Source organism: Lepidochelys kempii, chromosome 2 (assembly GCF_965140285.1).
Source record: "Lepidochelys kempii isolate rLepKem1 chromosome 2, rLepKem1.hap1, whole genome shotgun sequence".
Lineage (NCBI taxonomy): Eukaryota > Metazoa > Chordata > Testudines > Cheloniidae > Lepidochelys > Lepidochelys kempii.
In genome coordinates this window covers 3,159,191-3,183,095 of record NC_136381.1, presented here as the reverse complement: position 1 = coordinate 3,183,095, position 23,905 = coordinate 3,159,191, and the positions used below count along the sequence as shown (strand labels likewise).

The 23,905-nt window shown below is 66.2% G+C and overlaps 1 protein-coding gene across 3 annotated transcripts; it reads right to left on the bottom strand.

Annotated features, from left to right (window-relative positions):
• Nucleotides 1–423: 423 nt before the first annotated feature.
• Nucleotides 424–20,217, bottom strand: GPT (glutamic--pyruvic transaminase). 3 transcript variants are annotated; one of them, XM_073329914.1, is made up of 12 exons: nt 20,133–20,217; nt 12,308–12,461; nt 8,662–8,751; nt 7,877–7,985; nt 6,903–7,036; nt 5,751–5,994; nt 4,798–4,877; nt 4,274–4,410; nt 3,449–3,623; nt 2,990–3,145; nt 1,661–1,773; nt 424–1,313 (listed from the first exon to the last, which is right to left on the bottom strand). In XM_073329914.1, the coding sequence occupies exons 2-12, from the start codon at nt 12,437–12,439 to the stop codon at nt 1,223–1,225; spliced, it is 1,461 nt and encodes a 486-aa protein (XP_073186015.1). In that variant the 5' UTR covers nt 12,440–12,461; nt 20,133–20,217; the 3' UTR covers nt 424–1,222. The 3 variants fall into 3 exon arrangements, with proteins under 3 accessions (XP_073186015.1, XP_073186016.1, XP_073186013.1); XM_073329915.2 differs by lacking the exon at nt 20,133–20,217 and adding an exon at nt 12,943–12,994; XM_073329912.2 differs by lacking the exon at nt 20,133–20,217 and having other exon boundaries at nt 12,308–12,732.
• Nucleotides 20,218–23,905: the final 3,688 nt, after the last annotated feature.

Here is a 23,905-nt window from a genome sequence, read left to right as displayed (position 1 = left end):
GTGGCTCCAGGGCCCAGCTACACTGAGCACAAAACAGGGGTGAAAGCTGGCGAGCTCCCCAGCATCACTGCGCCCACCCCGGCCAGCCCCACACCCAGACACAGCAGGCCCCTCGGGCCTGGCAAGGGCTGGCTGCAGCATGTGGGCAGGTTCCTGCTTAGTATAGCTGTTGCTCTTCATCCTTCAGCTACAAGGGGGCTGCAGAGACCCACAGTGGGGCGGCAAGACGGGGGCAGAGCCCCACCACTGCCACCTGCCTGCCGGCGCCCGGCTGATGGTGGGGCAGCCAGCAGCGTGGCCAGCAGGTGGCGCTCACTCCTGCGGGGCCGTACACTGGCAAGGATTGGGGTGGCCGTGTGTCCCAGCGTGGGCCCCCCCTCCAGAGCCATGACCCCCCACCCCCCATACACAGCATGGCAGCCCTTGTTCAGTCATTAACTGTTTATTGCTGCTCTGGGGGCTCCAGGCCAGGCCCTCGCGCAGCCCCCGGCCGCGTCTCTGCCCAGGACCCGGGCGCAGGGAGGCCCTGGGGACGAGCTGGGCGGGGGCGAGCAAAGCCCCGCAGGCTCAAATAGGGACACTTAGACCCTCCTGGGCTGGGCACGTCCCTCCGTGGGCTGCAGCTGTCCATGCCCCCGGCAGGCAGCTCTCCACCTGGGCAGGCACCGTGTGCCCAGCCTGGGTCCCTGGGTGGCTCTGTCCGACCCGCTGTAGCCCAGGGAAGGGGGTGGCGCAGGGAGCCCTGCTGGCCTGGCCTGTGGGGCAGACAGAGCCATGGGGCTGCCCCCTCGCCGGGCACGGGGGCCAGCAGAGGAGGTGGGGGAACAAGGCACTTCAGGACGAGATGGCTCAAGGCACTATGTGGGTGGGGAGGAGCTGGTGGGCACCTGGGGCTTGGCACCGACCAGGGGGCAGGAGCAGTGCTGTTGATACAGCCTGGCCAGGGGACGTGCGTGAGAAGGAGCATGGGGGTGCACCACAGAGGGTGCTGCCGGAGCCCAGCCGCAGGTCCCACTGACTGGCGATGCCAGGGCCTGCCCAGATGCCAGGGCACCTGATCCAGCAGTGCCCAGCAGGCTGCATGGGGCTAGTGGAATTCAGCCAGCTGGGCCATGGGGGCAGGGCGGGCCAGTCCCACGGCCAGAGGGAGAAGCTGCCCCAGCCCCCGGCGGGCGCTGGATGGACAGGCAGGGCAGAGCGGGCGGCTGCCCCGGGCAGCACCTTAGGAATATTCCTGGGTGAACTTGGCATAGAACTGGCTGAGTTTCTTCAGCAGGATCTGGAGCTTCTCCGCAGGCGGCAGGATGGTCATTCTGTGGGCAGAGAGATCCCCTCAGCCCCGGGCACCTGGCTGAGCCCATCCTGCCAGCACCCGCCCGCTCCCGTTAACACCCCCCCATCACCCTGCACAGCTGGGCACAAGCGGGCACAAGAGAAAGCGGGAGTCAGAGACCTCCCGAGGGGGCAGGGCTGTGGGTTAGGATTGAGGGGCAGGAGGATGGCAGGTAGGACTGGGGGTGTGAGCAGCTGTGGGAGTCGGGCGGAGGGGGTGGGTGTCAGGATTCGGGCGGGGGTGCAGACTGCCGGGTCTCTCCCAGCTCCACATTGCCAGCCCTTCCCAGGGGACCCGGGTGCGGAGCGTGGCCAGGGGGACCCTTACCTGAAGTGATAGGTGCCCTCTCGCTGCCCAAAGCCGCTTCCTGGCACCACGCAGATGCCCGTCTCCTCCAGCAGCTGGAGGCAGAAGAACATGTCTGGGGCAAAGCCCCGGGCCTGGGGAGGAGCAAGGGCTGGGCTTAGGGGAGATGGGAGGGGAGCAGAGATGCCTGCTCCGTGCTCGGCTCCCCCAACCCCATCCCCGAGGCTGCTCCGTGCCCGGCTCTCCCCTGGCCCTGTGAGGGTTGCCAACTTTCTACTCACACAAAACTGAACACCCTAAGCCCCCACCCTCCTCCGAGGCCACGCCCCTGCCACGCCCCTTCCCCGAGGTCCCGCCCCTGTTCACTCCATATTCCCCCCTCCCCCTCCGGGTCGCTCACCCTCCCCACCCTCACTCGCTCACTCATTTTCATTGGGCTGGCTCAGGGGGTTGGGATGTGGGAAGGGGTGCGGGCTCTGGGGTGGGGCCAGAAATGAGGAGTTCAGGGTGTGGGAGGGGGCTCCGGGCTGAGTCAGTGGGCTGGGATGCGGGAGGGGCAGAGGACTCCATCTGGGGGGTGCAGGCTCTGGGGTGGGGCTAGGGATGAGGGGTTTGGAGAGCAGGAGGGGGCTCCAGGCTGGGGGGTGGAGCCGAGGGGTTCGGAGTATGGGAGGGGGGCTCCGGGCTGAGTCAGTGGGTTGGGATGCGGGAGGGGCAGAGGACTCCATCTGGGGGGTGCAGGCTCTGGGGTGGTGCTGGGGATGAGCCGTTTGGAGAGCAGGAGCGGGCTCCAGGCTGGAGGGTGGAGCCGAGGGGTTCGGAGTGTGGGAGGGGGCTCCCGGCTGAGGCAGGGGTTTGGGGTGGAGGAGGGGGTGCAGGCTCTGGCTGGGGGGTTTGGAAGGTGGGCGGGGGTCAGGGCTGGGGCAGGGAGTTGGTGCGTGGGAGGGGGTGAGGGGCGCGGGCCCCGGGTGGCACTTACCCGAGGCAGCTCACGGAAGCAGCACGTCCCCTCTCCGGCACCTGCCGCGCGATGCCCCATCTGCCGGCGCTGCCCCCGCAGCTCCCATGGCTGGGAACTGCGCGTGGGGAGGGGGCAGCACCTGGAGCCCCCTGGCTGCCCCTGCGCCTAGGAGCCGGAGGGGGAACAGGCCGCTGCTTCCGGGGCCGCGTGGAGCCGGGGCAGGCAGGGAGCTGCCGTAGCCGCGCTGCGCTGCCGACTGGACTTTTAACAGCCCACACAGCGGTGCTGACCGGAGCCACCAGGGTCCCTTGGTCGAAAACCGGACACCTGGCAAATAGGCCCTGCTCCCCCACCCCCGCCCACCAGGCTGCTCCGTGCCCAGCTCTCACCTGGGCCTCCTGAACCGCCCTGGCTGGGATCTGGATCCTGGGGAAGGAGTACATGGCGCCCTGCACGGGGTTACAGCGGATCCCGGGCACTTGGCTGAAGATCTCCTGGGTCAGCTGCGCTTTGTGGGCCAGGTCGCTCAGCACTGCCTGCTTCTCCTGGGAGCCAAGAGAGAGACCCACAGCGCTGAGTGGCAGGGGGCTGCCGTGGGGGAGAAGGGAGGGGCTGCAGGCAGGGGGAAGTGGGGACAGGCACTTGGGTATAGCAGGGCCTGGGGGTCAGGGTGAGAGGCCCATGGGGGTGGTGGAGGGGGGGGATGGGGCCTTCCCTGGGGCTGGTGCAGGGGGCAGCTGGTGGCTATGGGGTAAGATGCCCATGGGGTTGGTGGGGGGTGCCCCTCAGGGAGGGGCTGGGGCTGGTGGCTGGGATCAGGGCCTTGGCTGCGAGCCCCCCGCACTTACCTGGATGAAGCTCTGGTACGAGGGCTCGCCAGGCTTCGGTGGGTTCATGACAACGTCCAGCAGCACCTGGCCGGGCACGGGCGGGCACAGCCGCACTGACACCAGCTTGGAGAGCTGCTGCTGCACCGCCGGATCCAGGTTCACCACCTCCATGTACCCGCTGCGGAACCCGCACCTGGGGGACGAGAGGGCGAGACATGGGGCCTGGCTCCCCTCCCTCTGGGACCCCTGGGGTGCAGGGCCTGGCTCCCCCCTCCCTCTGGAACCCCTGGGGTGCAGGGCCTGGCTATCCCGTCCCTCTGGGACCCTTGCGGGATAGGGCCTGGCTCTCCCTCCCTCTGAGACTCTTGGGGGCAGGGCCTGTCCTCCATCCCTCTGGGACCCCTGGGGTTTGGGGCCTGGCTTCCCACTACTGGGAGGGATCACTTGTTGCTCCCCCCACAGGCACCCCATGAGTCCCTACCTTGCCCCTCAATGCCCTGGGGGCTGTGTCCCTCCTGCCCCTTGGGGGTGCCCCCTGCGGGGCGAGGTCTCTGGGACCCCAGGGCAAAGGGGCACGGCTCGGTGCTGCCCGGCATGGCATGCTTCCGCGACACACAAGCCGTGGGGGGTGTTGGGCTGCTGTGAGCAGCTCGGCTGGGCTCAGCTCCGGGTCAGAACCGCCCCGAAGGGTGGACGGGGGGGTCCCGGGCAGGGCCTGAGCAGCTGACTCGGTGGGCTGCCCGCTCCCTGCTCCCGCCAGCCGTGCTCTGCCCCAAGCCCCGGGCACTGGGCAGGCTGCCCTCGGGGCGTGGGGCAGCCCAGGGGCGGGCAGGGGCCACTCACTCTCCCATGAAGCCCTTGGAGATGGAGTGGAAGGAGGCCAGCTCCACCACGCTCGAGTACGTGGGGCCCAGCTCGAAAAGGACCTTCTTGAAGGAGTGGAACTCGGAGCCCTCGGCATAGACGTTGTCCTGATAGACCTGTTGGGGGGAAGAGGGGGGTCAGGGCACCCGCCGGGCCCACAGGCAGGCCTAGGGGTGCCAACCCTCCAGGATTGTCCTGGTGTCTCCAGGAGTCAAAGATGAATCTTTAATTAAGATGACGTTGTGTGATCATGAAACCTCCAGGAATACGGCCAACCCTACAGGCCACGCCAGGGCCAACACCCACCTGGCCACGGGACCCTACAGCCCAGCCCACTCCTCTGGGCATGGGCAGTCCCGGAGCTCTGCCCGCCCCTCTGGTGGGGGGGCGCCGGGCTGGCTCCCCAAAAGAGACACTCGCCCCCGCCCCCGAGATAACCACACCCCAGGACAGGGAGCCTGGCCGTGGGGCAGTCGGGGCTAGGAGCCAGCTCTTGCCCTCACCTCGTCGGCCATCAGGAAGAGCTGCTCCTCCCACGCAAATTTGATGACATCCTCAATGCATTTCCGGCTCTGGACCTGGCCTGTGGGCACAGGATAAGCCCATCAGGGGGGACGTGGAGGCCCCGCACCAGCCAGCACCTCCTGCCCTCCCACGCTGCCCTCACCCACCCTGGCACTGGGGGACAGCTCCACACAGAGCCCCACAGCAGCCTCGATCTCCTGCCCCCTAGGCCTCCCTCACCCACCCTGGCACTGGGGGACAGCTTTATACAGGGCCCCATAGACCTGCTGCCCCCCACACCGTCCCCCCCAGCACTGGGGGCACAGGCCAGGAGGTGGGCACAGCACTGGGCTGGACTGTTCGCTCCATTGCCCCTCACTCTGCCTGGATGGCACCCAAGTCATGGTGCCAGGGCCCCAGACACTAGGTCACCTTGCCCCTTTCCTCTGCCCACCCGTGGATCTCAAAGCCCTTCACAAGCACTAATTCCCAGCACGGGCCCTTGGCAGGTGGCTCAGGGTCGCCTCCGTGTTACAGCCAGGAACTGACGCGTCGGGGCAGGGGGAGGATGAGACGGGCCCAAGGTCATACAGAGTCTGGCAGTGCTGGGATAGAACCCAGGAGTCCTGGCTTCCCGTGCCCAGCTGTAACCCCTAGTCCACCCTGCCTCTGCTTGACCCTGGCTGCGGAGCTCAGCTGCTACCTGGACCTGGCCCCCCTGCGCTGACCTCTCAGTACCCGGCCCCCTGGCTGGTGAGGGGGAAGCTGGAGCTTTGTTAAAAGAGCCAGCTAAAGAGTGAAGGGCTGGTGACAGGTGCTGGCTGGGCACCTCTGGAGATCCCCCGGGCCCCACTGAGCCTGGCAGTCCCTGCCCTGCGGCTGGATCAGAGCCGACGCCCCCTGGGGGAGAAAGGCCCCTGTCCCATTCCCCTCCCTGCCCGCCCGGCGGTACCCGTGGGGTTCCCAGGGTTGATGATGCACAGCACCCGGGGCTGGCAGTGATTGCGGGCCTGGCACAGGGCCCGCCGCAGCTCCCCGACGTCCAGCGCCCAGCAGTGCTCCTCGTCCAGGTAGTAGTTGATCTGCACGGCGTTGAGCTCGGCGATGCCAGCTGAGTACAGCGGGTACTGGGGGATGGGGATCATCACGCCCGTCCGCGACCGGCCCTCCCCCGACACCAGCAGCTTCAGCATGGTCTGGGGAGAGAGGGAGGGATGGGCAGGGGCAGCACAGGGCGGGCAGGGGCCAGGGGTCCACCGGGGCCGCAGCGCAGGGGGGCAGAGGGGCACGAGGGTGTGGCAATGGGTCTGGGTCAGGGCTCCCCCCGAGGAGCAGCAGGGCCCTGGGGGCTGGGACCAAAGGGCCACTGATGCTCTGGGCAGTGCCCACTGGACCACTTCACACGGCCCTGGAGCACCCCCCACCCCCAGGGACAGGGGTGCAGGACTGGGTCAGATGCCTGCCCCCCATTGCTCCTCGCAGAGGTTACCTGGAGGCAGCCTCCCCATACCCTTCTTGCCCCCCTCTGTCATCCCTCCCCCCACCCCACTATCCCAGCCTGTGAGTTCCCAGCAGGCCTGTGGCTGCCAATCTGCCAGGGCTGTGCCCAGCATGGCACAAAGGGCCCTTTGTGAGGCTGCCCAAGCACCCAGGCAACGCTGGCATAAGAGCTGGGTCCCAGCCCCCTGGGTGCTGCCCTGAGGGTAAAGCCAACAGGGGTGGCCCAGGGCCCAGAGCGGGGCGGGAGGGGCTCGGGGGGAGGGGTCCTGGGAGCTCCAGGGGCATCAGCAACCAGGCAGCAGAGCGAGAGACCAACTCTTCCCCGGGCACGGGGGCACCGAGAGCTCAGGAACGGGAGAGAGTAAAGATCCCAGGGGGAGCAGAGACCTCCCCCAAGCTCTGCCGGTGCCCCCCACTCCCGACCCGCGGCCCCCTGCTAGCCCAGCCTGGCGCTCCCTCCCCCCCCCCCGCCAGCTCTGCTGGTGCCCCTCACTCCCGACCCACATTCCTGGACTCCCCCCCAACCCAGCTCTATCGATACCCCTCAGTCCCAGCCTGCAGCCCCCCGTGTGTGCCCATTGCTGGGGGGGATGGGACACCCTACCATGACGGCATCACTGGCACCGGTCGACAGGAAGATGTTGTCCGGGTTGGCGGGGATGCCCCCGTCCCGCCTCTCGATGTACCGTGCCACGTCCTGGCGGATGATCTCGATGCCAGGGCTGGCAGTGTAGGCACCTGGCGGGGGAGAGACCCGAGCTAGGGCCTGGGGTAGCAGACGCTGCGGGGTGCTGGTGAGCAGAGGAGGCTCCAGGGGGTGCTGCCCTTGGGGCCCGGCTGGGGGGGGGGCTACATCACGGGGGTTAGTGCTCCCGGTTGGAGAGATGCTGTCAGCCATGCAGGGAACAGGGACAGCATCTCTGGGACACCTGGCCGCCCCGGAGGGGCCCCTCTCGGGGACAGGGGATTTGGGGTATCAGCCGGAGCCCCCCAAACTCATCTCCCCCAGAAGCCACCCAGTAGATTACACAGAGATTTTAACACATTCCAGGGTCCTGCTCTTCTGTATGTGGCACCCTCGAGGGTACCAGCAAGGCTACCAGGCCGTGCCAGTCCTCGCCTGTGGGCACTGTGTGCCCAGAGCAGCTGGGCCTGGGCCCTTAGCCAAGCAGATGTCCCATGTGGCTCTGGACGCGCCCCTGCAGGTCTCGTATGGGTCACGTGTGACTCTGCTGTGGCTGGGTGGGGGCCTGGAAGCGCCCTGGGCCTGAGGGGGTGGGCAGCATATTGGGGAGGGGGCTGCAAGCTGGGCTGGGCAGCACACTGGACTGGGGCAGAGTGGGCAGGAGGCTGGGTTCCCAGGGGGCAGCAGGCAGTAGTCTGAGTTCCTGGGTGGCGGGAGGCAGCAGGCTGGGTTCCTGAGGGGGGCAACGGGCAGCAGGCTGGGTTCCTGGGGTGGGGGCAGCAGTCTGAGTTCCTGGGGGGGTGGCAGGCTGGGTTCCTGCGGGGGGCAGCAGGCTGGGTTCCTGGCGGGGGGGCAATGGGCAGCAGGCTGAGTTCCCGGGGGGGGGTACTCACCGATGCTCTGCCCTCCGCATGCTGCCAGCAGTCTGCGTGCCCTCTGCTTGGCATCGTCAGGGAAGAGGGGTTCGCTCAGCAGCTCGGGGTACAGGCACAAGGCACTGACCTGCAGGGCACAAAGCCTCAAGACTGCTCCATGTTCCACCCCACAGCCACGCAGCTGCCCCCACCCCAGGAGCCCTCCCTGCCTAGCAGCCTGGCTGACAGGGAACTTGGGGACCAGCAGGGCCCCCAGCTCTGTGTGATGGGGCTGCAGGGAGGAGCCTCAAGTCCTGACTTGGCAGCGTCTCAGTTCAGGGTTGTCAGCATCTAGCCCATGCCTGGAGTTACCAAGCTCCTGCAGCAGTGAGTTCCACAGGCTCCTGAGCCCTTTCATCCCCACTGTCTGTGTCCTGTGCCCCCTTGCTCTGGTCTAATGGCCCAGCAGTTCTGGCCAGTGGTTAGAGCCAGGGGCAGGGGAGGGGCTGGGTGCCAGAACTCCTGGCTTCTATTGCTGGCTCCACAACTGGTGCCATGAGCCATCTCAGACACAACCCTTCCCTCCCTGTGCCTCAGTGTCCCCTGCACAAAGGCAGAGGGGTACTAGCCACACTGGCTGGGCTTTATAGCCCACCCCCAAACTCGGCACAGGCTCTTTCCAGCTCCCTCCCCACCCCCACCCCCACCCGCAGAGCGGCAGGGGCCCAGCCCAAGGCCTGTCCCCCAAACTCAGATCGGAGGGGGGGTCGCCCCCTTTCCCCCCCACATTTCCCGCTCCCGGCGGTGGCAGAGCCCTGCTGTACCTGGCGCAGGAAGGTGATGGGGCGCTGGCCCATGGCATGGGCATCGCCAATGTTGGCTTTAATCACCTCTGTGAAAGGCTTCTTCACACCCTGTGGGAGCAGAGAGGGAGGAGGGAGAACGGAGCCAACCCTGGGAAAGCTGCCCCTGTCCCCCAGCTATGATACCCAGCCTGCATCCAGCGGGAAGAGCGCCCCCTGCCGTGCAGCACAGCGCCCCCTAGCGCCACCCTGGGGCCTTGGTGTCCCTAAGTGGGCTGTGGTTGTGGGGGGCGAGCACGTCCCGCTGCCCAGTGCAGCTCCGCAGTGAGGGGCTCTGATTGAGGCTCCCGGCTGGCGGATTCCTGCCGCACCTGCCTTGCAGCCCTCGACTTGCCCCGCAGCCGTCACGCCCACCCCACAGTGCCAGGCCGGAGCAGAGCTGCTGGGTCCCTGCCAGCCAGGCTCCAGCACCGGTACTCCTGCCCCCGCTCCCCACAGCGCCTCCTGTGGGCGGGGCCGGGGCGTCCCAGGCCTGGCTGCATGCCCAGCCTGGAGCACCCACGCAGGCAGGGAGGTCACTGCCCTCGGGATGACGTGTCTCGGAAGCAAGAATTCCTGCGTCACCCTGAGCCTGGGACGCTGCACTTGGCTCCAGGATCAGCTGGGGAAAGTGCCCCCACCCCGCCCCCAGGGACTTTGCCCCTCACCACATGCCTGCCCTGACCTGTGCGGGTAAACCCCCAGCGCCAGGCATTGCACAAGGGATACACACAGTCAGCCCGGCACGGGAATGCCCTGCGCTGCCCTGGTTGGCCATCAGGGGCCAAGAACCAGGGCAGCGCCCGGCCCTGGCAGGGCACACGAGCTGCAAGGAGCCGAGTGGCTCTGGGCTTGGCCTGCCTGTCCCAAGCCCACGCCCCACGCCCCAGGGATGCTTGCCCATCCCCAGGACCCCAGGCAGGGCAGGCCTTTCTCAGCTCCGTTCATGACGCCCTCTGCCCTGTGCTGCCCCTCCCAAGGCCCAGGCACCCCCAGGGAGAGCGGGCCCCACAGTGTCCCAGGTGCTGGGATGGGACAGGCTGTCTCCCCCACCCCCATCTGGGGCCCCCAGGGGACTGAGCCCAGAGCCCGTGCAGGGACGAGGGACCCCGCGTCTGTGTGCAGAGCAATGGCATGGACCTGGGGACGTGGGCTACGTGGTGGGGACGTGACACATGCCAAGCCAGCTGGATGTAATCCAGGGCGGGCATGGGGGCCGTGCAGGGGACTGGGCCATCCCTTGTGGTGGTTGGTCAGAGGCTGGCAGCGAGACAGGCTCCTTTGACCGCAAGCTGCAGGAGAGGCAGCCAAAGCAGCTGGCAAGGTGGCACCATGCCATGAGGCCTGGGAAAGCATAACCTGCTGGTGCCAGAGGAACCCTCCCAGCCAGGGGCATACCCAGCCTGCTCCCACTGCTAACTACAAAGGGCACAACCTCTGCCCCCCTGGCACTTCATAGCATGCAGCAGTCACTGGGCAGGGGACAGCCACAGCCTGTTGGGAGGGGAGGGGAGGCCTGGCTGGTGAGACCACACCCACACACCACTGCCCTCTCCTGCATGGACTCAGCACTGCCCAGCTCTGTGTCATAGGCCCTGTACTGCTCACAGCTCAAGGGGATTCTCCTCTAGCTCAAGTGGCAGGGCCTGGGTTTTTGGAACAAGAGGATTCAAATCCCAACCCGGCTGTTTATGAGTTATTGCAGGTGCCCATGCACGCAGCCCCGGGGTATCCTGGAGCCCTAAGTGCCCACAGATTGGCTCCGTGTGCAGGTTGGTTTTTCTGCAGCTACAGGTCTCAGCCAGCGCAGGGATTACACACAGACCTGGAGCCTCTCTTTGGCCAGGGCCACTGCACCCCCTGCGCCCTGACTGGGCTGTCGGCCGCTCCCGGCCCTGGCCAGCCGCTTGTGTTAGGCCATGCTGGCAGGATGGTCACTGCTGCCGGGTCTGACGCCCTGTGCCAGGGTGAGCGAGGCTGTCAAAGCCCCTGTCCTGGAGCCTGCCTGCACCTGCCAGACCAGACAGTGCCAGGAACGGGCAGGAAGGGCCCAGAGCTTGCGGCTGTCAGTGGCTGTCAGGGCAGGAGGGACGTCCCCCCCGCCCTTCAGTGTGAGGGAGCGGCCATCCCTGGCAAGGCGGCATGGAGCCTGCCTGGGCTGTAACCTGCCCACCCATTAACCCTTACTGGATCCCCCCGAGCCACGTGGTTGCACGCACATCGCCACCACTAGCATGTTCACCAGGACAGTGAGACGCAGCCCAGCCCTAGCGGGCATGGACAGCACCTCGCTGAGCCCCCTGCACAGAGCTACCCCCCGGACCCAGCCAGTGCCAGAGATGGGAGCTCCCAGCCCTGGATCACCTCCCTCTGGGAGCCTCCTGCCTCCCCCTGGGTCCTGGCGTGGGGACAGAGGGAGGAGAGGGGAAGAGTGACACAGGGATTGGAGCCAGGTTATGTAAATGAGCCACCCATGTCAGGCCAGGGAGACACCTGTGCCCAGGTGTGCAGAGTACAAGCCTAGGTGCAAGTGTAACCCTGGTGACTGGCCCCGCCCCTGCCTCACCTTCCAGCTGGTGGGGTGGCCTGACCAGGCAGAACCAGACAGGGCGCCGGATGAGGGCACGGCCAGTGTGGCAGTCCCTGGGGTCTGGCAGGATCTGTCAGTGTGGCAGGCACTGGGCTCCCGCTCCATCCCCTTGGGAGAGGATGTCCCAGCCCCAGAACTGAGGCCTGCCAGTGTGAGCAGTCTCTCTCCTGCCCATCAGCTCCTCGGTGTCTGGAGTATCACCCGGCCACCCCCTGCCCCCGCGCCTCTGCAGTTCCACGTGGAGTTTGTCTTCCCTTCCCGGCCTGCTGCCTGGCCCTGCTGCGCGCTGCCCCTTTCCACCCCAGAAGTGGCTGCGTTTCCGCAGTGCTGGCGGGCTCCCGGGAAAAGCACCCACAGAGTCTGCACAGGGCTCTGGGCTGAGGGCACTAAGTGCAGCTAATTCACAGGCAACGTCCAGGGCTTTGCTCAAGACCTTGGGCTTCCCAGCACGCAGTGAAGAAATCAGCAGCTGGGCGCCCTCCTGGGTGCCAGGGATGCGATGACTGGAGGGCGGCTGTCAGAGGAGCCTGGCGCTGTGCTCTCAGAGGAACGCAGGGTCCATGCCCAGGAGATGCTTCCCATGGGCTTCAAGAGGAGCTGGGGGGCATTGCTCAGGATCGGACCCAGGGAGGGCTCATGCAGGGCCCACGAAGGGGCTCAGGCACTTGGGGCATGGGGCAAAGTGCCCATGCACTGGAAGGCCAGGGGGCAGGGTGCTCAGGCACTGGGGGGGCAGGGGGACAGGTGTCCAGGCACTGGGGGGCACAGGGTGGCCAGGGGGCCCAGTGGGCACTGCTGAGAGAAGCTGCCCATGGTGATGCCCGCCTTGCCCGCGGAGGGGGTCTAACAACACTGTGGCTATTCCGGCAGCGCCCCAGGGCCCCCTGAGAGCGGGCGGCCGCACAGTGCCAGGCGCTGTACAAACAGCACAGCGGGCCCCTGCCCCGGGGGGCTGGCGACCCAACCAGCCCGGACAGCCGGGGCGGGCACGGGGTGAGGCCCCAGCCGAGCGATCCAGGGGGCGGCTCTGCCCCTTACCTGCCTCAGTTTCTCCTCCAGCTCCACCGCGCGGGCCAGGATGGGGCCCCGCACCGCGTACTCCACCCGCTTCACCCACGGGTTCATGGAGTCCAGGCTCAGCACCTTGTCCCGCAGCCCGTTCTCCGCCATCCTGGCCAGATCCGCCCGGGCTCTGCAAGGCAAGGAGGGGAGGGAGCTGAGAGCCGGGGGCGGCAGCGGGGCGCCGGGGCGCCCGGGGCTCGGGGCCCCCGGGGGTGCCCGGCTGAGCGCAGCCGCTGCCACCCGCGCAGCCCCGGCAGCCTGCAGCGCCTTCATGCCGCGGGAGCCGCCCGGGAGGAGCGGGGGGCTGGCGGGGGGACGTCCCTGGAGCTGGGGCTCGAGGGGGAGCCGCGGATCAGGGCTGGGGAGGGATGGGGGCGGCAGGTGCCCGGGGAGGGAGGGAAGGAAACTGACCGGGGGAAGGGCTCTGGCTCTTCCCACCCCCCGCCCCCCTGCAGCCTCCAGGGACTTGGTCCTTGTCTTGCTCCCTCCCCTCTTCCCTGGCCCAGTTCCCTCCCACCACCCCACCCCGGAGCCTCCAGGGACTTGGTCCTTGTCTTGCTCCCTCCCCCTCCGCAGCCAGGCGTGACCCCCCGCGGGACGCGAGCACCGACCCAGCTGCTCGGGAGGCGCCCCGGGTTCCCAGGCGCAGAGCTGGAGCCAGCTGCTCAGAAGCTCTTTAATACGGGGCAGAAGGGGCAGAAAGGGGGGCGGGGGGCGGGGGGGGAGGAGACAGCCCGGTGCTGAAAGAGACACAGGCCTGGGAGGGAGAAGAAAAGAGAGTGAAAGGGACGCGGGAGGCCCTGGGAGCCTGCCAGGACTGGAGCCCATTTGGCACAATGGCAGAAAGCCCTCACCCCCCCCCCCCCGCTCAGCCCCCCACAGTGTTTTTCACCAGGCTCCAGGAGGGAAATTGGGCTTTTTATCTCCCCCTTCCCGCGCTCCTGGCCCAGGGGGCTGCCGGGGCTCGGCAGGGCTAGGCTGGATGGCTAACGATGGGCCTGGGGCGTCCGGAACAGAGCCGGAGGCTCCTGTATCTTGCCAGTGGCTGTCGTGGTTGTCACGGTGCCACCACTCAGAACGGTGCCCAGGCTCCCTGCCACCAGGCTCCCGCAACTGGAGCTAAAGGAGAATCGCCACCAGCCACAGGTGGTACGGGGCCTCGGACACACAGTCAAGTGGTTCTGATTCCATCCAGTAGAGGGCAGTGGAGCACACTGTAGACACATACACCCCAGAGGCCTTTCTACAGGCCCGCGGGCTGGGACGCTGGGATGTGCCCGGTAACACCTGTGGGGCTGCCCAAAGGGGCCAAGGAAGAGGGCTCCTCTCACCACAGCCTGCTCAGGGGGTATCAGGCTGGGGAGCGGGCAGGGGCGCTGAGCCATGTTACAGCCTCACCCACCCAGCGGAGCCCAGGTCACTGTGTCCACCAGGCCAGGCCTGGAGCACAACTCCCTCCGCACATGAGGCGGCAAACCGGGGAACGGGTCCGCTGAACGCACCAGCCCACAGAGCCACTCACTGCAGGGAGTAGGGGGTGCGCTCCCCTCTGAGCCAGCGCTGCAGGGAGTGGGCTGGGAGGCTCAGCAGGGGGCGCTCTCGTCTCTGAGTCACTACTGATCACAGTTCTCTGGTGCGGCAGGGTGGGGAACTCGGTGCTTGGCAGTACGTCACCCCTCTGGGCCGTTCCTGGATGGGTCAACAGCCCCCCCACTCCCCACAGCCAGTGCTGGGAAGAGGGTGAGGCCAGGTCCCCCCTTTCTCCTCACCTTTCAAGGCAGAGAATCTTGGGGCAAAGTGACCCCCCCAAATGGGACCTGCCTCCTTGGCCAACCCAGGCTTAATGCCCAGCAGCAGGGAGAGAAAACCAGGCACCTTCTGCCACTAGGCCTGGATCACTTGGGGTAAAGGAGACTCTCCCTTAGCTGCAGCAGTATAGAGCTTATGAGACACACTTGAACAGTTCAGATGATCTGCCTGGGTTCTTATGTGGGCCGCCTCACTGCAGCCAGGGGCAGGGGTGACACATACCCACCAGCCATAGGTCCCAGCCTCTGGGAACCACCTGAGAAGGGTGGGTGGTTCATGGCCCCACCCTTCCCCCAAACCCTGGAGAGGGGAAGGGACTTGCCCATGGTCGCACAGTGAGTCAGTGGCCCAGCCGGGACAGAAGCCATCACGTTCTGCTGCCCTAACAACACCCCTCCAGCCACCTACGGGAACACGCTGCAAGTCACCACTCACCTGCCTGAGCCCGATACCGGCTGGGCTGTCTCCCAAGTATCGGGCGTTAACGATGTCACCAACTGTAGAACCCAGCTGAGCTTGGGTCCCGGCAGGTTAAACAATTCAAGTGGACTGATCCGGGGAGGCAGCCTCGTCTCGCAGGCAGGGGGTGGGGCTGGGAACCCAGACACCTGGGTTTGATCCCTGACTTGCTCTGTGAGCTTGGTTGAGTCAGATAAATCTCTTTGTGCCTCAGTTTCTCCTTCTGTAACATGGGGATAGTATCTGTGAGTGACCACCCAGGACCTGGTGCCATCCTGCATAGGCAGCTCAGATTATCCAGTCCTGAAAGCACTGGCTCATGCCACTTGGTGTAGAGGAGAATCTCCATTGTCTGTTGGCAGTATAGTGCATATGGCACACAGTAGAACAGTTTGTTACAGTGCTCACCCACCTTGGTAAAGCACTTTGAGACCCCTCCATAGAAGGTGAGAGACCGATTGTTACTGAGTGTTCCAGCTCACCCACGCGATCCGTTAACGATGCAGGAGCTTTCCTGTCAATAGGTGGAGTTTTTAAAGCATTTCAGGAATTAATAATAGCCGTGGGAGGGGAAAAGCCTAGAACAGGGACCCACTGATAACTCCTGAATCTCACGGGCATTGACCCTCTCTGAGCTGGGCAACCAGCTGGGCTCTCCCAAAGCCAGCCAGAGGCCCCGGGCCCAGCCTTCGCAGGCTGACCTAGGGTAATGGGTGCTCAGGCATGCTCAAGTCCACCATCCCCGCTTGAGGTGATCACAGGGCCGGCTGGAGAACGTCAACTGCACCCAGCTCTGGGCACGGAGCCACCCAGCGGCCTGCGATCCACTCATGGGAGGCCGCTCCTCCCCAGAATAGGGCGATGGGAGCAGGGATGCAGACAGTGTGGCACAATGGCCTTCACTGCCCCTCAAGCACGGCACCACCTCACTGTGGAGTGAAGGGGACACCTTGGCAGGCAGAGCGGCGTGGAGCCGGACCAGCCAGGGCCACAGGGAGTGGGGTGAGGGGCCCGCTGTGCAGCAAGGAACTGGTTTCACAGTGCTGGCCGGGGGCCGGTATGATCCAAGGCCGTGGTGCTCACGGGGGAATTTCAGAAGTGGGCAGAGGTTGGGGCGGAGGAGCCGGAGTTTTCAATTCAGCCGGGTGAGCTGGAAACAATCCGAACCAGCTCTTCGGCATCTCAGGTTAGCGCGAGAAGGGCCCCCCACCCCACCGCCGCGGGGATCCGCTGAGCGGGGGCAGGGTCTCCCTGGCTCAGCCATCAGCAAACGGGCTGGGGATTTTACAGCCCTCAAGAGCTCTGGGGTTCAGTTTGGGGCAACGGCTCTGGCTGATTCTTGCCCAATCCAAATGGGCTGGGCCCAGTGAAATCTTGCCTGGGCCAGTCAGCCAGCCAGCCTGGGTCGGGACTGTGGGGCCTGAGTCCCCTGGGCGCTGAGGGGCTGGAAGCTGGTGTCAGGCAGCAGCTGAGCCATTCTCTCCCCAGTTCTGAGCCTCGTTGGGGTGACTGTCATCCCAGTGTGCTCTGCTTTGCAGGTTGAGTACGGGGCTCCCTTCCCCCACCACTGAAATGCAGCCATTTCTGGGGTGGAGCATGGCAGTCGTTCAGCAGAAATACGGCACAGCAGATTGGGACAGGGAGTGAAGCGCAATCCCATAGCCACATGAAACTCTGCTGGGGCACTGGGGACAGCGCTAACTGCAAGGGCAGAGTGCCCCTACCCCAATGCCCCTGCCTGGCACAAGGGGGCGCTGTGCTGAGGGGAACAGGGCAGGTGACTCAGTAGGGGGCGCTCTCCCCTCTGCCGCTGCCAAGCTCTGAGGCAGGTTGGTTTTGGATCAGTCCCTGGGTCCCTACAGCACAAGCAGACTGACTCCCCTCCAGGAATATCAACGTGCTTGACACCTCGCAGTCCCCTTGGGAGAGCAGGGTGGGCCCCATTTGCCAATGGGGAAACTGAGGCACAGAGAGGGGCCATGACTTGCCCAAGGTCACCCAGTGAGCCAATGGCAGAGCCAGGAATAGGGCATCCTGGCTGCCAGTCTGCTGCTCTGATCATTCCTGCAGGGCTCCCGCGTAGCCGAAAGCTATTACTGCAGCTTATACATGGCCGGGTCCCCGAACGCCAAGCTCTCTGTGCAGGAGAATGTCCCCTCCACTGCAGCGCCTCCTGTCTGGAGCAGCCACCCTGTAACGCCCTCACCCGCTGCCCCTCTGCACTGCCTTCAGCAGCCTCTGTGCAGCTCTCCGGTCCGTTTCCATCTCCCTTCTCCCGCTGGCCCCCCGGCTCGAGTTCTCCTCCCGTGGCTATTTAACCCAGAAAAGGGGCATCGGGAGGGGTGTCTCTGGGTCTTGCCAGGAGGCTGGTGAGGGGAAAAGCGCCAGTGGGCAGAGCCAACAGGCAGAAGTCTGGCACCAGGCAGAGCTGAGCCTTGTAACCCCCCGCCCCCATTAGCGCTGGCAAGAAGGCCTCTGGGTGGTGAGGGGACCGGCCCCCAGCCCAGGGAGCCAGGGGAAGGACACTTGGGCCAGGGGGCACAGTCACACCGCGAGGATCCCAAGGTGATTAATACACTGATTTACAAGCGCCGACCCTTGAGGGATTCCTGCAGCCACTGCTGGGGTGGAGCGCAGCAGCCGTCCCAGCGAGCAGTAACAGCACAGAGCGCTTTAGGAGAGGAAGTGAAGAAGAATCCTGTGCCCAGCTGAAATTAAAGGGGATGCAGTGGAATCATGGCCACTGGGATTTGGCCAGGACACGGGGGTAACTCCTCTACGCCTGCAAACGTACCCTGGGATCTTTAATGGCCACCAAGCGGGCAGGACCTCGGTCGTAGGCTTCATTCAAAAGATGGCACCTCCTGCAGCACAGCGCCCCCTAGTGCGGGGCTGGGCCATTGGGGCCAACACTGCCTGCCAGGGGAGAGTGCCCCCTAGTGAGTCTTCTGGCAGCACAGCGCCCCCTGCTGCTTATTGGGTATTAGGGTCCGCACTGACTGTGAGAGAACGCCTCTACTGAGCCCCACCCTGCTCCCTGCAGCACAGCGGCCCCTCACGCTGCACTGGGGCATTGGGGCCAGCCCCAATTCTCCTGCTGTCATGCTCGGCCGGGTCCCCAAAGCCCGCAGCTGTGCTTTGTTAGGATGTCTCTTGATATCGGCTCCACGTTCCCGCCCTGCCACATACACAGGTATCCAGCCAAGTCGCTGGTTCGAGCCCAGGCAGGCAGGAGGCCTGAGCGCCATTTCCAGCATGTGGCTCTTGGGTGGCCTTGGGGGTTCTCAGCCAGCTCCCGGCCCCGTGGCTCTGCCAGGGGCCGGGGCGTGTCCCTGGGGACCAGCCCAGGTTCCTGTGCGGTGACGCGATGCTAATGACCATGGAGAAGCCCTTGAACTTCAGCCAGGTGCACAGGAGCCGCTGAGCCGGTTTAGGCCACCCTGGCAGAAGTTGGCTCGTCCAGTTACAACCCCCGGCTCCATGGAGTCTGTACGGCAAGTTCCCTCTCTAGAGCAGGGTGAGTTCGGCACCTCCCAAGCTCCCCCTGCCCCAGCTGCTCAGGGTGACTCAGAGTCTGGGTGAGTTTGCACCGTTTGCACCCAGGGCACTGCCACCTGCCAGGGCTTAGCCCGCAATCCCCCTCCTGCTTGGGTCCATCAGACTCTGGTTGCCCCAGCCAGGCGAAGGCACCGGCCCTCAGTGAGGAAGAGGCTCAAGGTAACGTCCCAGAACCGGAGGGGATTCCAGAAATAGGTCAGGGCAGGGGTGTGCCCAATCTAGGTGCCCCCTGGCCCCACTTCCCAGCCAAGCAGGAAGATTCAGGGAGAAGGAGGTTATGCCGCCCTCCTCCCCAGGTTCCAGCACTGGGCGGGTTAACGGAGAAGTGGCACGGCAGGGCCCTGCTGACACACCCACCTGGACCTGACTGATTATCAGTCCATGTGAGCTGAGCCCAGCCGGAGGCTGTGCCGGCCTGGTGGGACCTGATAGGCTGCATGGGGGGTGCCGGGCCCCTCCTGCCTTGGGCCTCCTGCCAGGGCTGCAGGTCCCAGCCCCACCTTCTCAATCACCAGCTGTTGAGACTCCCAGTCCCTTTCCAGACTGGCTCCATCAGCACCAGCCTGGAGAACCCGCAGAGCGGGCAGTCGCTCCCCACCCCGCTCCGAATAAACAGGCCCTCCTCCTCCGCTCCCCAACTGGTGCAATCACCAGTAATGACGCTGCCCAGATGACATGACGTGTGGCGAGCTGCAAACCCCACAAGGACGGAGAACTAGCGCAGGGGACAAGGGGCAGGGCCCAGCACCGCGGCTGGACACGCAGCAAGGACGGAGAACTAGCGCAGGGGACAAGGGGCAGGGCCCAGCACCGCGGCTGGACACGCAGCAAGGACGGAGAACTAGTGCAGGGGACATGGGTCAGGGACCAGCACCGCAGCTGGACACGCAGCAAGGACGGAGAACTAGCGCAGGGGACAAGGGGCAGGGCCCAGCACCGCGGCTGGACACGCAGCAAGGACGGAGAACTAGTGCAGGGGACATGGGTCAGGGCCCAGCACCGCGGCTGGACACGCAGCAAGGACGGAGAACTAGTGCAGGGGACAAGGGGCAGGGCCCAGCACCGTGGCTGGACACGCAGCAAGGACGGAGAACTAGTGCAGGGGACATGGGACGGGGCGGGGCCCAGCACCGCGGCTGGGGGAGACGGGACATGGGGCAGGGCCCAGCACCGCGGCTGGAAACGCAGCGATTGCTCTAGACTGGGAAGAGCCCAATCCCCAGCCCCCGAATGACTCAGGCAGGAGGTTGCAGTGGGATGTGGATGCGGTTGCCCAGGGTGATTTGGGACTGCAGACCCAGGGGCCTCCTGCCCCGGCGCCCCCAGGTGCCGCACGCAGAGCCGGTGTTGGGCCCTGCCGTACCAGACACCACTGGCACAGGGCAGGATGTCCAGAGCTGAGCCGCCCGAAGCATTGGGGCTTGGAGCCACGAGGTTGTGTCCCGCCAGGCCTTGCCCCGGAGGCGTGGGACCAGGGGAGGGGACCATGGAAGGGGGAGCCAGGGGGTAAATCGAAAGCAGTGGGATGACACTGAGCCAAGGAACACGGGTGTCGGGCACAGCCCTGGGGGCACAATCTTGGGGACGGGGAGCCCCGCCGCCTGGGATAGTCACAGCAGGACAACGGAGAAGGGCTGCCTGGCCTGGGTGGTCCCACCCGCGGGTGAGCTCCAGTGAACAGCCCTGCTCTCCCCGCTGCAAGGGGCTGTGACCTGACCAGCCAGCGCCCCTTGCTGCCCTGCCCTGGCAGCTGCCCCAGCCCAGGTAGCCCTGGAGGGAGCGTGCTGGGCTGGGCTGGGGGAGCAGCGGGGCATAAAGCAAAGCTCCATGGGAGCTGCTCCCTCGATGCCAGACTGCAGGGGGCGCTGCTGGGCATCAGCCACCCAAAGGACCCAAAGGCTGGTGCCCTGCCCCGGGTCCAGGCAGCCCTGGGAGCACAGAGCGCAAGGGGCTGCCCATTCGGGCTGGCACTCACCTCGCTGGGGGCCTGGCACTCTCCTCGGCTCCCAGGGGCTCCCTCCTGCCAGTGCACACTCCCCGGAGCCTGTGGCAGAGCTGCGGCGGGCACCTGGGAGGGCGTCGCCTCGCTCTGTGTGCAGCCCGAGCCGCTGCGTGACCTTTCCAGGAGCAGCTGCCTGGCGGGGGCAGCCCCGGCCGGCTCAGGAAATGTAAAGAGCTGGGTCTCCCCAGCCCGCCCCTGCCGCACTCCCGGCAGCTCCCCCAGCCACTCCCACTGCCCACCTCCATCCCTCCCCCCCGGGGGGGCTGGAGCGGAGCTGGGGGCCAATGGGCTGGGGCAGGCGTCCGTCGAACCCAGATAACACTTGGGGTCTGGCCTGCCCCAGCCCACGCGACGCCCTTCGGCTGTTGGAGAGGAGACGCACACCCTGCGCTCCCTCAGCTACTCATGGCAGGGGGGCGAGTTTGCCCAGCTGAGCGGGTGAATGTCCAGGGCTTGCCCTCTGGGTGGGAGCCCTGCAGGGTGGCTCTGGCGGTGCCCGGGCGCCGGGGGCATGGATCCCTGCCCTAGCACCCTGGGACACGCAGCCTTGGGCCACTGGATTCCAGTCATTCTGTGTGTGCTGTTTTTTGGGGGGCTGGGTGCATGAGCTGAGACCCCTTATAGGGGCCGACATTCACAAGTGCCCAGCACCTGCCCTCTGAGACACAGGCCCTGCCCAATCTCTATCTCAGTTTCCCCGTCTAGTGGAGGATAGCCCTGCCTCCCCCAGGAGGGCTGAGCGGGTTCCTATGCTTGTCCCATGCACGGAGCCACGGTGCCCTCTTGCCTGTGGGGCTAGTCGCTGCGAGCCCGTCCCTGCAGCTGGCTGTGGTGGTCACTGGGATCCAGCGCTGTGGAGGGCAGCCCCACTGTTGGGGCCTTGTCCTGTGCCCGGGGGTGGGCGCAACTCCGGGGGCGGGGCAGCAGGGAACTCATCTCCAATTGCCATACCTGGAGGGAGAGGGGCACCCAGGCTCCATGGGCCAGCCTGTACCCAGCCTTTCTGCCAGTCAGGGCTAGCTGAGTTGGCTCTTTGCACCACGCCCATCCCAGGGGGTCTGTGCTGGGACCCACCCACCCAAGGACCACCTGGCCGGGGGTCGGGGCTGTTACAGCCTGGAGCTGCCTGGTGACCATCAGCCCCGGTAGGTGAACCCCTTCTGGGTACCCCCTTGCCCGACCCACTGCTGCCCTCCCCTCCCTGCCCCCCGGCAGGGGATCTGCTGCCAGCCACATGCCACGAGGAGTCAGGTCTGGCTTGTCCCTTGGCCCGGCTGGAGCCATCCCAGCCCAACTGTCAGGCTAGCCCCACAGCCGACAGCTGGAGCAGTCAGTGGGGCACTCGTGGGGGGGGGGAGGGGGGGAGCGCCTGGGGCCCTGCTCAGATATCAACAGGTGAGGTGGGGAGATTCAGCTCCCAGGAGCCCAGCCCCCAGCAGCTCCTCCCCCCGGCTCTTCCTATCCCCAGAGGCCATTCCAGTGACCTACCTACCCTCCCCCAGACCGCCCCCCTACCAGCCATCCCTCCACACCCCTCCCTGCCAGCCCAGCACTGGGTGCCTCTGCCCAGCCCCCGGGGCCCCCTCATGCCAGTTCCCTCCCCACACAGATACCCTTGGCCCTCACCCTGAGGGGGCAATGGAGGTGCAATGCCCCTCCCCCACACCCCTCCAGCCACCTGGGTGCAGTCGGGCCCCCCTGTCCTTTGGGCTGGAGTGCCAGGCCTGCTTTAAACCATGTCCACCAGGGAGCCAGGGGGCTGCATGGCAGTGACAGGGTTAATGGCGGGGTGAGGGGTGCAGCTGATCAGAGCCCCCAGATGTCTGGAAGGGCCGTATCACCAGTTGCGAGGGCTCCCCCAGGCCTGGCTGAGACGCCCTCTGCCCTGGGATGGAGGGTCTGGGCTAGGGGCTGGGGGACACCCCTCGCAGAAAGTCTGGGGAAATTCCCCTGGAGGGCAAAGTTTGGGGGTGACAAGGGAAGGTATCAGCTCCCCAACCCACAGCCTTCATGCCCTGTCCCAAAGGGCTCTGGCAACAGCTGGGCTCAGGGATGCCACTTCCCGAGCCCCGGCCATGCCCTCAGCAAGGCCGGGGGACGGGCACCGTGCCAGGACAGCGCCCCCTCCGCGCAGGGCAACTGGAGTCACAAGGCCAGTTTGGGCTGGGGGCGGGGCACAGAGACTGGGCCCACCCTCCAAGAACCGGGGACACCGAGAGGGGACCCTGTCCCCTGACCATGGGTGGGGCGATACCGCAGAGCGGGTGCAGCGTGACGCTGCTTTCGCTCTCTCTTGGCAGCGTGGGGAGGGACCACGCACCCCCCCCCACCCCCAACGAGAGCAGAATCCTGGAATCCCGCCCCTCCCCCTCGCTCCCTGGGGGGCAAGGTGCCACGGCGCCGGTGGAGTTTGAACTGGCCAAGGGACAGACCCGCTCAGGCAGGAGATAAGCCCTGCCGGTCCCGGGCACCACATCGCTCCACCCCCGCCGTCCTCTGCCCCCGGGCTGTGGCACGGATCGGCCTGCAGGAGCAACCGCTGAACTCGCCCTGCCAGCCCCACAGCCCCCTCCAATGCCCACCTGAGCAGGGCAGGACGGGGGCCCGGGGCAGGTGCGGCAGGACGGGGGCCCGGGTGCCAGCCTGCCCTGTGCCAGGGATCAGTGTCTGACTGCTGCAGGCCCCTGACGCAGGCAGCCCCTCCGAGCCCACCCGCGCAGACGGGCAGAGCCGCCCAGGGTCCCGTGCCAAGGGCAGGCCACAACGAAGGTTTTAGTCTCACCCCCTGGAGGGGGTCCAGCCCCCTCCGGGCCCTGCAGATCCCCCAGAGCCCAGCACGTCATAGGAGCCCAAGGCTCTGGACCAGGCTGGCCCCAGCCCAGCGCACTGCAGGGCACTGGGGGAGCAACAACCCAGTGTTCACCCTTCTCTGCCTTGTAGGGAAGTGGGGGGCAGGGGCCTGAAACTGGGGCCAAGCGAGAAGGGCAGCTTGGCTCCTCCCCAACCCGAGGGCCCGAAGGGCATCAGCCGCCATTGGAGATGGCCCCTCTCAGAGGGCTGCAGGAGAAACCAGCCTGCTCCACACACACGTCCGGGGAAAGGGAAGGGCAATGGAGCAGGGTACGGGGATTAGAGGGGGGTTTCCGGGATGAGGGACAGGGTGCCAGGATCAGAGGGAGGTTTCCTGGGGTTGCAGGGATCAGAAGGGGGTGGCAGGGCCTGAGGATTAGAGAAGGTTTCTGTGGGCAGGACTTGCTCTAGGGCAGAATCCCAACAACCTCCCTGGACCCCCACAGCAGTATCCTGGCTCTCCCAGGCTGCCGGCCATGGGCCAGAGGATGAAAGCTGGCCCAGGGCACAGAGCCAAAGGGCAGCGCCAGCCCCATCCCTCCCCCCATGCACGCAGCTTTGGGGGCAGGGGGATCCTGGCAAACCCAAACCAGCCCCCACAGCCAGAGCGAAGCCCTGGAGTCAGACCCTCCACCCCCATTGGGCACATGGGACACCAGCCTCTTCTTCTGTGAGCCCCATGTGGGATGCACTGGGCCTGGGCAGCACCACCATCCCAGGGCTTTGGGGCACACTGTCCTCAGTAGGGATAATGCTGGCCGAGCCACGTGCCCCACTGACCTGCAGGCACAGATGTAGGGTGAAGGCTGCCCCCACCCCAGGACTCGGGAAGGGGCGCTTGCCCTGGCTCTCTCTCGCTCACAGGCAGCTCCTCTGAGGGCCAATCCAGGGCAGAG